Source organism: Canis lupus, chromosome X (assembly GCF_048164855.1).
Source record: "Canis lupus baileyi chromosome X, mCanLup2.hap1, whole genome shotgun sequence".
NCBI lineage: Eukaryota > Metazoa > Chordata > Mammalia > Carnivora > Canidae > Canis > Canis lupus.
The window spans coordinates 92,565,773-92,581,653 of record NC_132876.1 but is presented as its reverse complement, the minus strand read 5'-3'; the positions used below and the strand labels follow the sequence as shown (position 1 = coordinate 92,581,653).

Sequence of the window (15,881 nt, the reverse complement as noted above, 5' to 3'; positions counted from 1 at the left end):
TGCTTCTTGTCTCCCATCCATAAAGGAGATGAGAAGTGAAGCTAAGAGCACTGCTAGGGAAATGGACCTTATTATGTTTATTTAGGCAGAATTGCCTTCTGGTTAAGACACCAAGACTCTAGAGCAAGACTTCTTGGGTTTGAATTTTAGCTCTGCTAGTTGAGTGATTTCTGGGAAGTTATTTAGCATCTTCATGTATCTGTTTTCTCATCTGTATATTGAGGATAATAAGAGTATTTATTTTATTTTTTATTGAATTGTTAGGATGAAGTGATTAGTACCTGTAAAGTGCTTATTACTCTAGTCCCTGGCACAAAGTAAAAGTACAATAATTTTTCTGAACATAAAAGATGAGCTGGAGGAGATTTTTATCATCCAGTTTCCTTAGGCAAGAAATCAGAATATTTGGGGGAGAAAACTAGCAAAATCATGCAGGATCTCTGGGGATTATAGACAGTAATAATCACATCACGAGTGCTATGAATGATGGGCCATAATATTTGTTCTGACAATTCTGAATACTAGATGAGATATAAATATGTATTGAAAGTCCTCAATTTCTGATGAAACATCTGGTAAACTGGCAAGTGTTCAAGTGAGACTTTAGTAGTAGTAAGGTCTTAGTCACTAGAACTTTAAAATGTATTTTACAGTATTAGGGTGTATCCCTGTATCTTCATGCTTCCATGTGGGATCATTTTCATTGGGCCCAACATACCAACTTAATTATTTTCTTTAGAGCAGGTCTGCTGGTGACAAATTCCCTCATTTTTGTTTTGTCATAATATGTCCTTCTTTTACCTTCATATTTGGGTATGGAAGTCTGCTTGAGATCATTTTCTTCCTACTTTGAGATGCTCATTCCTTTGTTTTCTGGCTTCCATTATTTCTGTTGAGATGCCAATATCCTTGTTGCTTCTTTGAAATTCATCTGTTTGCTCGCTTGCTTGCTTTTTAAGGTTATCACTTTGACTTTAGTGTTCAGCAAATTTAATATTATATGCTTACTGTAGTTTTAATATTTATCCTACTTGGGTTTTAGTTTTATATTTCAGCAGTTTGGGAAAATTTTTTTTTGGATCTAATTGGTGCAGAGTTTATTCTTAATCCAGGCATAGTTTACAATTAGGTTTACTTTGCATTATCTTGAAGAAAGCATAGGGTTATCGTATAAGAGGTTGTAGCCAAGCGTTTGTTGTTTTTTTATTTGAAAAACAGTTATGTACTTTAAAATACTCATTTATCTGCCATGCTTTGAAAATTTATTCACCCAATCAAAGCCTTAAAGAGCTAATAAAATTCCTTTTAAGTGGAACGTCCTTGAAACTATCAGGGCAATATAGTTTTTCCAAATATTCTACCATAATTTAAATTCTAATAATTTAGACCATTACTCTTCAAATTATGATGGCTCATTCAGGTTTTTATGTATATACATTTTAGTATTCCACTCATAAGTTAGCATTTGTAAAAGGTATTTATTTTCTTGTTCTTTATCTTTTGCAATAGAGATTTTTATAGGAGAAGAGGCAGAAAATATGTTAGGGATTAAGTTGTGCTCATGTATGGTATGTATTTCCTCTGATTTTTGTGATAAAAGCTGTGTTTTGAGGGGACCATGTGAAATGAGAAACTAGGTAAAGATGGTTGAAGATGATCCATGTTTCCTTTTTAAAATCCTGGCAAATACCAGAGTGGCACCTTCCAATGGAGCTGTGGTCTTCTTCTGTAGCACTTGCAGCCTGAGGACAAGCTGTTTGAGGTCAGCCAATTAGGGTGACCGTTTTTTGAAAGATTCAGTAAGGATGTGCTTAAGGCTGTCACTGAACATTCCACAAGCTTGCTTATTTCTCTCTCGGGCTGTACATCTGTGTTGTTTTGTGTTCAGGTCAAGTTCTGTGTAACAAGGTCATGTTTTCTGACTTCTTTGTAACTTGCTGCCTTTATGTTTCTGAGATTGAAACACAAAAGAAGTGGCTTTGCTGAGTGAGTGGCCTGTTTCTGTGGGGAGTTTGGAAAAATTCTTAGCCTTCATTTCTTTAAATATTGCTTCTGATTCGTTCTTTTTCTTTTTTCTTTTTCCCTATCCCCTGACATTTCACTTTCCCATAAGTCTCTTATCCTTTTTGTTTCTCCATTTTCTTCTGACTTGCCTTCTGCCTGGCAACTAATTATCTTATGGCTATTTGTAATCTATTAAAACTGCTTGTTGATTTTTAAATTGTAGTTACTGTATTTTTCAGTTCTATCATTTTCAGTTCAGTTTTTTTAAGATTTTTATTTATTTATTTACGAGAGATACAGAGAGAGAGAGAGAGAGAGAGAGAGAGAGAGAGAGGCAGAGACACAGGCAGAGGGAGAAGCAGGCTCCATGCAGGGAGCCCAATGTGGGACTCGATCCCAGGTCTCCAGGATCAGGCCCTGGACTGAAGGCGGCACTAAACCGTTGAGCCACCCGGGCTGTCCCTTCAGTTTTTTTGGTTTCTTTTTGTCCCTTCAGTTTTTAAGATAGTTTCCAGTCTCTGATAAATTCTCCATTTTCTCATATAACTTTGTGAACATATTAATTACAGATATTTTTAAGTCCATGTCAGGTAATTCCACTATCTGTATCACCTATTGGTCTATTTTTAATCATCTGTTTTCATTCTTGGGTTTTGATCATTTCTTGGTTTTGTTGTTGGCATGCCAACTTATTTTTAATGAAATGTCAGTTATTTATATTAAAAATAGAGATAATTTGAGACTCTGGATGAATTATCTTTCTCCAGGAAGATTTAACTTTTATTTTTTTGAGAGAGAGAGTAGGGATGGCAGGAGGTGAGCAGAGAAGGGCAGAGGGAGGGAGAGAGAATCTTAAGCAGGCTGGATGCCCAGTGTAGAGCCTGTCACGCAGCTCGATCCCATGGCCCAAGACCATGACCTGAGCCAAAATCAAGAGTTGGACTGAGCCACCCAGGCACCCCTGGGAAGATTTTTTTCTTTTTTTCTTTTCTTTGTATATTTTTTATTGGAGTTCTGTTTGCCAACATATAGTGTAACACCCAGTGCCATCCTGTCAAGTGCCCCCCTCAGTGCCCATCACCCAGTCACCCCAACTTTTGTTTATAGCAGGTAATTAGATTAGATACAGTTCAGTGTGATTCGGTTACAACTTGAGTTGGTTGAATTCTGTACTTCAGTGTTTGTGAGGGCTGATCTATTTCTGGTCACTTTTACTTCTAGCATCTAGTCTTTTGGGTTCCCACCATAAAGCTTTCAGTATATACTAAGATCATTACAGGGCCCAAATGTCAAGATTTGCTCCCACACTCACCAGCTTTGAGATACTGCTGAAAGCTGTGTTCAGAGTCTTAGTCTCTTAGTACCCACTATCATATGGGCAAATACCTTAAGGGGAAAAGCAGCTTCAGAATTTTTTCTTGGGACTTTTCTTTGAGATCTTGGACCCAGAAGTACTCACTACTTTGGTAGATCTCTGATGCTTTCGAATGGATGTTTTTCCAGTTGTTCTGGGCAGAAATATTGGACCAAAACAAACTAATCTACTATTGCCAGCATGAAAATCCTCTTTTTGCTTTTTAATGCCGTTTTTTAGGGAATTAAAAAAACGAAAGATAGAATTGTACTTTTTAAAAAAGATTTATTTATTTCTTTATTTATGATAGATGAGAGAGAGAGAAAGAGAGAGAGAGAGAGAGAGAGAGAGAGAGAGAGAGAGAGGCAAAGACACAGGAGGAGGGAGAAGCAGGCTCCATGCAGGGAGCCTGATGTAGGAGTTGATCCTCGGTCTCCAGGATCACGACCTGAGCCTAAGGCAGGTGCTAAACTGCTGAGCCACCCAGGGATCCCGTACTTTTTTTTTTTTTAATGTTCATTGATGGCTCTGGGTAAGGCTAATATATTATTCTTAAATTAGTCTGTGCAGATCTGGCCTTCAAATTTTGTTAAACTTTTTAGGATACGTATGGGACAGTGTGAAATCTATTATGAGTGTGTTCTACATTTAGGAACTACAAGCAACTAAGGAGATAGACAAATGACCAATAAGCACGTGAAAAGATGCTTGACATCATTAGTCACCAGGAAAATGTAAATCAAAATCACAATGAGATACTACTCCACACCCACTAGGACGGCTAGAATCAAGAAGTTAATAATAAAAATTCAAGTCAATAACAAATATTGGCAAGGATGTGGAGAAATTGGAACCCTCATATACTGCAGATGGGGTTATAAAATGGTGCAGTTGCTCTGGAAAGCAGTATGGCAGTTCCTCAAACAAATATAAAATTACCATGTGACCCAGCATATGATAGACGGAAGAGAACATATTTGTACATGAATGTTCATAACAGCACTGTTCTCAATAACCAGAAATAATCTAAATTTATAACAACTGATGAATGAATTTTTAAAATGCAGTTTATCCATACAATGGAGTATCATTCAACCATAAAAATAAATGAAGGCCTGGGACACCTGGGTAGCTCAGCAATTGAGAATCTGCCTTTGGCTCACGGTGCGTTCCTAGGGTTCTGTGATGGAGTCCCACATCAGGCTCCTGCAGGGAGTCTGCTCTCCCTCTGCCTGTGTCTCTGCCTCTCTCTCTGTGTCTCTCATGAATAAATAAAAGAATCTTTCTTTAAAAAAACACAAGGATCCCAGGGTGGCTCAATGGTTTAGCGCAGCCTTTGGCCCAGGGCATGATCCTGGAGTTCCGGGATCGAGGCCCACATTGGGCTCTCTGCATGAAACCTGCTTCTCCCTCTGCCTGTGTCTCTGTCTCTCTCTCTCTCTCTGTGTCTCTCATGAATAAATAAGTAAAATCTTAATAACAAAACATGAATGGAGGCCTGATACGTGCTGCAGTATAGATGAACTTTGAAAACATTATGCCAAGTAAAAGAAACCAGTCACAAAAGACACCTATTACATGATTTCATTCCCATGAAAGTCCAGAATTGGGAAATCCATAGAGACACAAAATATGTTAGTGGTTGCTTAGGGCTGAGTAGGGGAGGGGGCTTAGAAAAATGAGAGCTAATGGGCACTGGGTTTCTTTCTGATGTGATAAAAATGTACTAAAATTGACTCTGGTGATGGTCATACATATCATGAATCAACTTTTAAAAAACCCCACTGAATTGTATACTTTAGATTGTGAGTTGTGTGGTATGTGAATTCTGTCTCAATAAAGCCATTAAAACAAAGTACCAAAGCAATATTTGTGGTAGCAGCTGGGGAGGGAGGGTGGCAGATGTGGATACAAGCTCATGGTGATGATGAGCTCTCTGCTTTTCAACTTCTTTATTAACAGTTTGTTAACCAGTTGTCAGAGCCTAGGGTGGAGTTAGAGCAGAACACTGGGAAAAAAATAAAGTAGAACACTGAGTTCTAGAGTAAGTGGTCAGGTCAGGTATCACTCCAGGGAGTAAGCTGTGGAATCCTACAAGAACAGTGAGCTGGATAACTGGCCAGGAAAATCCAGCAGTGCCAAGATCATCCAAAATGATCTTGCTTCTTCTTGGGCCCCATATGCTGAAGCAGTACTTAGCTTCCTTAGTTAAGCCTTTGGTCAGAGAATAATGTACTGTTCCTACAGCTCCTTGTTTTGCAGGCGTCTCATGTACCTCAAAGAGAATTTTTTTAGAACATAGACTTGAATCTCAAAGACATTTTCTAATTTGGATCTGACTTCTCAGGAAATGTTGGAAACAGGTGCAACTTCTTGATTGAGAAAGGCACATGGAAGCAGATGTAGTTGCATAGGACGCCCATAACCACAGAAATCACCCTCTGGTAAGGGGCTTTGGGAGCTCTCGTTGCTCAGTTCAATTATAATTCTGTGAGAGATGTGGAACTTTAATTCCAGATTCAGTGGTGAAAAAAGGCTGTTCACACAGGTTGTGCAATTTTTAATTCATTTATTCATTCATTCACTCAGTATACATGTATCTGTTACCCACTATGTGCCAGTCTTGGTTCCAGGTGCTAGTGATAAAAAAATCTGTATGAAACAGTAGCTACACCAAGGAAATGGCACCCAACCCAAGATATCTGGCAATGAAATAAAAGTCTGCATAGGTGGCTGGCTGTGAGATCTCACTAAAGGGGTGTTTCATTGAGCTTGGAAGAGTCTTGGAAGCCTTTAGCACTACTGAATGAATGTAGTTGCATAAAGGCCAAGGAAAAGCATCGTTGATGACTTCACACTTTAACTGAACCTTGAAGAACAAGTAGGGTTTATCCAGGCAAAGAGAAAAGGAAGGCTGGTGACAGAGAAAGAAAGGGGTTATGATCCTGTGGCAAGAACCATATGAGAGTCAACAAGTGACAGGACTAAAAAGGAAAGAAGAAAAGAACTTAGAGCAATACTTCTCCAACTGGATTGGTCATACAAATCACCCTGAAAATCTTGTTAAAATATGAATTTGGATTCGCTGGGTCTGAGTTGGGGCACTTCTAACAAATTCCTAGTCAGTGTCACTGCTGCTGGTCTGTGAGCCCCGCAGAACAGCAGGAGTAGAGATCAACTTGGCTGTGACGGGACAGGAAGATGAGAAGTTCTACTCTAACACAGAGCTTTCTGGATAGGGTGATCTTGGGTGATGGTCTAACAGGTTGTTAGAGGAAGCATTGGAGGAGCTTTCAGGAAAATAAGTTTTGTTCTGTTTGTGGTTTTGTTTTGCGGCACCTAGAAGATATCTAAGAAGAGAAACCTAGTAGGCCCTTGTATAGGAGAACATAAAACCATGGTTCCTAAGCATGAGAGAAAGATGTGCCTATGAATGAAACTGAAAAGAGGCTGCCAGGAAAGCAGGAGGATGATTAGGAGCAAACAGTGTGATCACTTCTACAGGAGAGGTTTCGAGGTGTGAGTAAGCAACATCCCGTGTTATAGAGAGATCAGGAAGCAGTAAGACCAGAATCCAAACTGCAAGAGGTTGAAGAATAAAGAGTGAGTGTTTTGATTAGATGTAGCTCAAGAGGGTTAACCCAAAGTGTCAAGGAAAGTCCAGTAGAAGATGGAAAGAAGTACAGGGTGAAGGAGACATCCTTCCTCTCTTTCTCCCACACCCCCCCTTTCCCTTCCCTTCCTTTCTTCTTCCTTCTCCCTCCCTTCCTTCCTCCTTTCCCTTTCCCTTTCCCTTTCCCTTTCCCTTTCCCTTTCCCTTTCCCTTTCCCTTTCCCTTTCCCTTTCCCTTTCCCTTTCCCTTTCCCTCCCTCCCTCCCTCCCTCCCTCCCTCCCTCCCTCCCTCCCTCCCTCCCTCCCTTCCTTCCTTCCTTCCTTCCTTCCTTCCTTCCTTCCTTCCAGCATTATTATTATTACAGCATTTTTGCAACAGGAGAAAAGACCAAGAAGATACTATAATGAATCTCCTCTTATCCATCACACAGCTTCTACAATTATGTTGGTTTTTGCAAATGAGGGATGGTTTTTTAGATGCAGCTGACTTAGGCATATTCATACACTCAAGGAAAAGAACCCAGATAGAGGGGCAGCTGCAACTTTAGAAGAGAAAGATGATAATTGATGGAGCAAGGTTTTTGAGAAGGAGGCAAGTGGCAGAGTGTAATACAGTTAAAGATCCTGGCTCCAGATAGTAAAGAAAGCACTATTCAGCTACTGGATTGAAAGAGAAAGAGATAAAAAGTACCGCCTTTCAGAAATCTGGTCAAAATTCCGATTTTCAGAAGCTTCCTATGCTAACTCCTTCAGTTGCCCTCTGCCACCGTAAAAATCACTCCATATTCCTTTAGGACGCCTTGGTTTACCTCCTTGAAGTCAGTCATTAATTTTGGGGGAAAATATCTATTCCACCTAAACATTTTGCAAGGTTAGTCATTTTATATGAAGATCCAGTATCCATAGAGAGTAGTCACATATAGAATTCCCCTCCGAAGAGGAATCCTGGGAAATAAAATATTCTTCATCACTTAACATGGAGATTCAGTTTTTGGTGTCATCAGGAAATGGGTAAATTCATGCCTATTAACAATTTTTTTTCTCTGTGAAATAGAAAAATCTTGTTTGGAAGGAGATTATTTGGCAGGAATTGAGTGGGAAGAAGCTCTGAGTGTGGCAAGATTTTGGAATAGTGCCAGAGCCTTCTATTCAGCTTTACCTAAAGTGATGTCTTGCCTTCTAATGAAGGATGAGAACAGAATGCCCCCCCCCACACACTCATAGAAAATGAGAATAGGATTATTAAGGGATGTTAGACTTCTATGAAGTACCACTTCAATGGGCAGGATGGCCAGTGGATCCCCTTTTATGTTACCTGTGGGAAGATAAGGTTGGGAAGTGGCTTCAGAGAGCTTCTCTCCACTTACCTCTGAATAAGTAGGTATTTGCATGAGCATCACCCTAAACCATTCATTAGATAACAGCTTAAATCAAGAGGTAGAAATGTGCATTCCAAGCATTTTGTACAAGCTTCTTGTCTTCCAAGTACATCTCTCTTCTGGGACCCCTCTCTATCTGTGACATTTTGCAGTGAGCACCCAACAGTGGGAGGGACAATTGAAGTCAGTGATTTTAAGACACTTTCTTTGCATTCTCAGAAAGTTTTACTAGGTGACTGCCACTGAGCACCAACTGGGTAATCACTAGCTCATTCTCTTCATAGAAAAAGAAATACAATTTGGAAATAATTGACCTAATGAGAAAAATGGATAAATGCTTAAAAAATTGTTTGGGTCATTGTATTACTAAGTACCAAAAATATAACAATATAAATATTATATGTGTATGAATACACAATTTACATTTTAATTATTTATGCTTAGCTCATCTTCTGCAGATGAAGTATGTTTCTTGTAGTGGGAAAAACATAAGGACTTAAAGAAAAGGATTCAACATTAGATCCTTAGGGCATAGAAATTTGTAAAAATAGAAAATATATAAAACATATAAAAATACATCGCTGATATGTACTGCTTTACAACACTCCACTGAATTAGCCTCTCAGGAAAAATAATTCAGTCCAATTGCTGCCCATCTCCTCCTGTGGTAGTGTTTCTATCTTTTAAATTTGATTAGTAGATGACAGTCTTTCCAGTGAGTGATTTTGATGATTTCAGTCAGTGCCAAAAGACTGAAAAAACTGATGCTTTGAGTAAAATTGAGCTTCTCCCAGGCAAAGAAGTACCAAGGCTTCAGAGCTTTCATGTCCACCAAATATAGATGGTTTCCCATTGATTTGGAACTTAAATAAGGAAAAAGCCCTTAATTCCCACACATTTCAAGTTACACATTCAAGTAGAGGCAGTTATGTTATATGGACACTGAACCTTATAAAGCAGACATTGGAAAGTATTATCATCTCAATTTTATGGATGAGAAAATGGAACCCAAAGAGATTACCATTTCCCTAGTGTCACCTGGTGGGCTAAGACTAAACCAGAGCCAGACACTTGGTCCCTTACCACCAAGCCCTGCCTCCAGGTGCTCCTTGATCCAGTATGTGAAGGTTCTGCCAGCCTGTCATAAGTGATCATATTTCAGTTTCAACCACACAATTTGTGTCCATGGATTGGCAGCACGTTTCTCAGACTGTAGCTCACAACCACCATTGTCATGCTCTCGAACACGGTATCATGGCCCGTTTAAATGAGCCATATCTTGTCCCCACCCCAAACTTCTGCTTTGTATAAACTGGATAAACCCATTAGCCACAGGTCATTTCAAGAAATAAGCAGCTAGCATTGAGACTTCTTCAAACACTAAGGCCTTTCAGCCTAAGACAAGATGCCCAGTAACAATGAGGTTCTCATTTCTTCAGCAATCTGTGGTTAAGGGTCTTAAATGTCACTGAAGAGTAACGAAAAGTGAGCATTCTATAGTCAGCATAGAAACTGAACTATCTGTTCCCCTGCAGATAGAGAGGAACTCACAGAGCAATTTATTACTGAGACCTTTCCGTCTGTGTACCTACTACTGGTACATGTTGAGAGATGCCAAGACGACGCGTCAGACGTGGTCATTCTTGACTCCTCTAGAGCGTATAAGGGAGGAAAGAGAGCACAGCCTGTAAAGGACCTTACATATTATTCAGACAGAGCAACATGGAGTTAGGAAGATGCTTCAATTCTAGTTGACCCTTAAGCAGACCCTGAGACAAGGATCTGAGTGCACATGTTTTTAGAGGAGGGCATTAAGGAGCACAGGAGAGGGGACTGAGAAGAAGGGAAAGACAACCAATACAGGGAGCATTATTAGACAGCCATCCCCATGGGTGACCAGAAAGAAGCCCTGTGAGGAGACACCAGCAAAGACTATAAGACATAGACACAGGCCTGAGTTAAGCTACCCAAGGCGTGGGGGTGGTTGGGGGGCGGCGCCCAGGTGGTTGGGTTCCAGCTCTTGTCAGGGCTGGACTTGAGTATTGAGGGCTTTCCCAGGGGCACAGAGTCCCTTCCACAGCCCTGGGGCAGAGCAGCCCTCTGAGGCCCTAGAAAAAGCCCTGAGGCACAGTGATCACATGCTGACACCTGGAAATCAGCCTGTGAACTGCAAAGAGAGGGGTCCAAGGAATACTGGGAAGGAAGTGACAGTGTCCATGGTAGCAGGATTCTTGGAGCAGGTGACACTCGACAGTGTTCTTTGTCTCCTCTCCCCAGGTCTCTTCATGGTCCTATCCCTGTTGTCCATTGTGTATGGAGCCTTGCGCTGCAACATCCTAGCCATCAAGATCAAGTACGATGAATATGATGTCAAAGTGAAGCCCCTGGCTTACGTCTGTATCTTCCTCTGGAGGAGCTTTGAGATTGCCACTCGAGTCATTGTCCTGGTCCTCTTTACCTCTGTCCTGAAGGCCTGGGTGGTGATGGTTGTACTTGTCAACTTCTTCAGCTTCTTCTTATATCCCTGGATCCTCTTCTGGTGCAGTGGCTCCCCATTCCCCGAGAACATTGAGAAGGCCCTCAGTCGGGTGGGCACAACCATCGTGCTGTGCTTCCTCACCTTACTGTATGCCGGGATCAATATGTTTTGCTGGTCTGCCGTGCAGCTGAAACTCAACAACCCTGACCTCATCAGCAAGTCCCAGAACTGGTACCGGCTGCTCGCGTACTACATGCTGAGATTCATTGAGAATGCCGTCCTCCTCCTCATGTGGTATCTTTACAAGACCGACATCTATATGTACGTGTGTGCACCTCTGCTGATTCTGCAGTTGCTCATTGGCTACTGCACAGCCATCCTCTTTATGCTTGTGTTCTATCAGTTCTTCCACCCTTGCAAAAAGCTTTTTTCTTCCAGTGTTTCTGAAGGCTTTCGACAGTGGCTAAAGTGTGTCTGCTGTAACTGTAGGCAGCAGAAAGCCCATGAGTCTGTAGGAAAAACAGATCTCAGGTCAACAGGAGACAGAGATGAGACACCTTCCAGCAGTAAAATAAGTTCTATGCCCAGCCAGATTCTGAATGCTGATGAGCTCTGCTCTGCTTAATAGGACCGGAGTCTCTCGGGGCTCACACATACTGGTTCTTGGGTTGATCCTTGTACTTCATACAAGAGATGGGCCCCACACAGTTAGCAAAGAGGGAAGTTAGCTCTCAACTCCCTGTGAGTTGCTCCACTTTAGAGAGCTCTTGGGCATGTGGGAACTATGGAGAGAAGCCAGGGAAACCCCTGAGCACTGGAGGGGCAGCTTGTTCTCCCAGGCATTACCAGCCTTTTCATTGACAAGGTCCCCATGCTATCTGAGTTGGGCTGGTTGGATCCATCAGATAGAATGAGGACAGGAGATTTCTTGTTTTCTGAGGTTTTTTCTTTTAACTGCTGGCATAGGTGGCCTTTCATTTTTTTTTTTTTTTCTCTGAGCATAGCTTTCATCGAAGAGCTGTTCTCATGACCAGAGAAGGTTACTAGGGTTTTGTCATCAGCAGTATCATTCCTGTCAGAGTGTCCAGAGAGGGCTGTTCATGTCACTTTTTGAATAGACAGATGTTCCATTTTTTCTCATTAGGGCTCTTTGTACATAACCACCTGTAGCCACCTTGGCCTGTAATCTCTGATTGATTCAGAAGTCTAGATTTTGGAGACTTTATTCCCAAGGATCCACAGATGCAAAATTGTATTCTGAATTTGGCTTTAAGCCCTAGAATTTTAGGAAAGTTGTATTCCTTCAATGTGTTCAAGAAATTCTGGATTAAGAGGGTTGTTAAAACATCAAAATGATGTAGACTTTTATAAGCAGAAATCTTACTTTCTCGGGATGATCAAAAATAAATGAATCTGCTGGAAGATAGGTTTAAACCTCTGCAAGGTTCTGTCCCATCCTACAGTTCTGGGAAATTTTTAGTTGAATTTTCTAGGATTTTCTTCCTTAACAAAGAAGAAAAATAAACTCACAGTCTTCTCTTCCCCTCTTCCTCCTTGCCTGTCAGAAAAATTTGAGATAAGGGTTATATTGATTAACTTAAGTTTTTCTAGAAAACTCCACAGAACACTCTTGCCAGGTGTAACTATATGGGGCATTTTAATTGTCATTATTTGAAGGAAAAGGGTCTCCTCTCCCAAGTTAGATACTGACTTCAGAAACTTTTATTTTTTTATTTTTTTCAGAAACTTTTAAATATAGAAATAGATGAAATGGTCAGAGGATTTTTAGTCTTTTTTTTTTTGGATTTTTAATCTTTAACTGAATGTATTTTGATTTGGCATAATTATAAGTTATTTGAATGAGATCTGAAGTTTTATGCTCCTATACTCTCCTGTCTCCAGTATAATTTCTCCTTTAATCTGGAACCATATTTGTTTCATATAAAGATTGTGTAGCATATCCTCAGTTGTCTTGGGAAAATGCCTCAATGTAGTGCCATTATGCCTACCCTAAAAACCTTGATAATGAAATATTTGGAAACTGATGACCTGTCATTGACTAGGCTAGGACATTGCAGTTCAGTCAGGGTTGATGATCTAAAGACCCGTAATGGCTTAACTTTCTGACCTATCCAGTTTCTAATAGGCAGTCTGTCACGAGACAGGTTAAAAATGGTGAGTTTGAGCAGGAATTGTGGTTAGAATTAGACAGGAAGGAGGGTCAGATGTTTCCAACCTTGACTTGGAAGCGTGTCTCAAGAATTATTACAAAATCTGAGCCTTCAAATGCATTTTAAGTCATTTTAACATAAAGGATAGCTAAACATCTTAAATGACCCCAAACCAAACTAACAGTGATGGTCTGTCAGGCTCCCATAACCCAATTATAAGCCACATTTATAAGGACAAAGAGGTTTGGTAACCCTTAATATACAGCTATCCCTGCTGTGAGGCCATGTGTATCCATTCACTTTGGGGGAGAAAAAACACTGTTTTTTTCTGTATTGTAAAAATCTAAGTCATGGTAAACTGAGAATTTTTGTTTTAAAATTTATATTATACCTCTGAAATGGTAAAATTATAGTTCAGACTGCAGAGCTAGGTTGCCCTAAAGACAAACAAGTAAATTCCCTCATGTGTTGAGAACTAAAATGTTTTTCATTTTAATTCCAATTTTTAAAACTCTCAGTGCTTCGTTTAATTAATTGCATGCCATAACTTGTCATGACAGCTGCTCCAACTGAATCACTATCATTTGGCTGAATGGAGGTGAAGTATTTCATCAAAATACATTGAAATAAGATCAATCACATTTAGGCTTTGTCTCTTCATTACTGGAGGCAGTGCAACGTAGAGATCGGCACCTCCCTGTGTAGCTCTGCAAGTTACTTAGTGGCTGTATGCCTCAGTTTCTTCACCCACCAAATCTGGATGATATACTTGCCTGGCCTACCTCACAAGGTTGTTGGAAAGATCAAATTAAATAATAGATGTGAAAATGCTGTGAAAATATGTTAAAGTGCCATACATATTTAAGGAGTTGATACAGTTATTCAAGTCCATAAACAGGTTATTATTATGCTTTTACTGTTAGAAAAGAAACTAGCAGTATCATCCACATGAGTGTCTTGAATGAATACGTTGGCCTTTGACCTCATGGAAGGGCAAGTGTAAATGGTCTTTATTCTTGGAGAGATTGCAGCAGTTGCCCTCTCTCTTGCTGTGGGTTGCTTACAAAAATTAGCACCCAAATACATGATACTTGGAGGAAGACAACCCACTGAAATCTGAGAAACTGCCTCCAATGATCATGAGCTGATCATTTGTGCATCTTTCATCTTTCATGAAGGACATAGTAGCTAGTGTCTTTTGACAGTTGTGCTTTACAAGCTGAATGCCTGGTCTTGTTAGACTTTAATTGAATGCGAGTCTAATCTTTTCAGCCTTGTAAATGGGAAAATAAACATTAAAAATGTCAAATACAGCATTTCCTTGGAAACCACCTTAGAACATTAGTGCTGTGGTTATGAGTGTTATGTGTTAGTACTTCTCAGTCAATAAACTGTGGATGTGAGCTTTTGCAGGCTGCTTCTGTGCAGCCAGTGACTATAACAAATATTGTTTATGTTTCTTCATATAATAAATTAATTTTTCAATTTCCCCTTGTGTTTCATTCCTTACACAGTCCTTTCATGGCTTTTTGATGTCAGGGACGATTTTAAAAACAAATTTGAAAGTGGTTTCATTGTGATTAATTATGGTTTTGTAACCTCACCTGAAAATTCTTTCTGCCAGGATGAGAAAGTGCTAGGATTTGAGAGTGCTAGCATTCTGACTTGCAAGACACCAATGGCTTATAGAATCTTCTCTGTTTTATAAGGCATTCATTCCATTTGTTGAACCTGCACTGCTGGATACTAAGACTCTGTCTGTTGATTTGCTGTGTGTGATACCAAAAAAAAGAGGCAGTACAAATCCAGATCTCCACTAGACAAACAAATATTATACCGATTCAGAAATATAAGCTTCATATTAACTTAAATAATCTTCATATTAACATAAATAATCAAAGTAAATGACAATCCACAGTTGGAAGAAAAACTATCAGTTATTGATGAGGTCATTTCAGAGCATGAGATAGACATGGATTATTGCAGTAATTTCTTTTCTTCTGAAGATGGCCTTGCAATTTGGAAAGACTTAGCTATAGGTTAAGTCTTTGGAAAGAGAGCTTTTGGCATTCAGTCAACCCCTTGAGAAAACTGAATGTCAAGTATTGCGTTTAAGTAGGTCAATCTAAAAGTACTTCATTCGGTGTTTGTAAATATTTCATTTTGAAATAATTTCAAGCTAATAGAAAAGCCTCAAGAACACTGCAAGGGATTCTTTTTGTATCTTGCACCCAGGTCTACCTATTAATATCTTGCTGTGTTTGCTTTGTCATTCTCACTTGGTCCCTTTTGCCCTTTGTTCTGAAATACTTCAGGGTATGTTTCCTAAGAGCAAAGGCATAGTACAGTGACCGGATTCAGGAAATTTAACATGGATTCAATACTAGTCTTCTAATCTAGCATTCATGTTCCTTTTAACAATGGTACCTATCACTTCATTTGTTTTCACAGAGCTTCCCCAATGATGGGAATCTGCTCAGTCCTCTTCTTGGAGGGTATCTTTATGTAAAGTTAAAAGAGTAAGTTTTAACTTCCCTGTCAACACTGGGACTTTGAAAAGATAGTTGAAGAAAACACTTTCACGTTATCAGTACCACTGAATAGCTTAAAACCATACATTTGGGATGTTTCCTGGTAAACTGGGTGATTTTTGCAGCATACACATTTTAGGCACCACATTTTGCTGCTTCATATGTGAACCTAAAGCTCACTCCTCCCACCCCACTGTGATAGTTCTGTTTTACGGCGTTTAGGCCCAAGTTTGTGAAGATTAGGAAGGAGATGAGGGAAAGAGATGTCATTCCTCTATGGCCATATTTCTCTGGGCACCCGTCTTCCAGGAGACTATGTTCTCTCTGCATATCTTTCCAAATGGGAAAGAG

The 15,881-nt window shown here is 39.9% G+C and overlaps 1 protein-coding gene across 1 annotated transcript in view; it reads left to right on the top strand.

Annotated features, from left to right (window-relative positions):
- The window catches only part of XK (X-linked Kx blood group antigen, Kell and VPS13A binding protein), a 45,903-nt gene extending 31,415 nt beyond the window's left edge, over positions 1–14,488 (top strand). The window contains exon 3 of the mRNA XM_072816860.1: positions 10,627–14,488. Within this exon, the coding sequence (XP_072672961.1) occupies positions 10,627–11,453 (827 nt within the window). The 3' untranslated portion in view covers positions 11,454–14,488. The remainder of the gene's footprint in view (positions 1–10,626) is intronic.
- Positions 14,489–15,881: the final 1,393 nt, after the last annotated feature.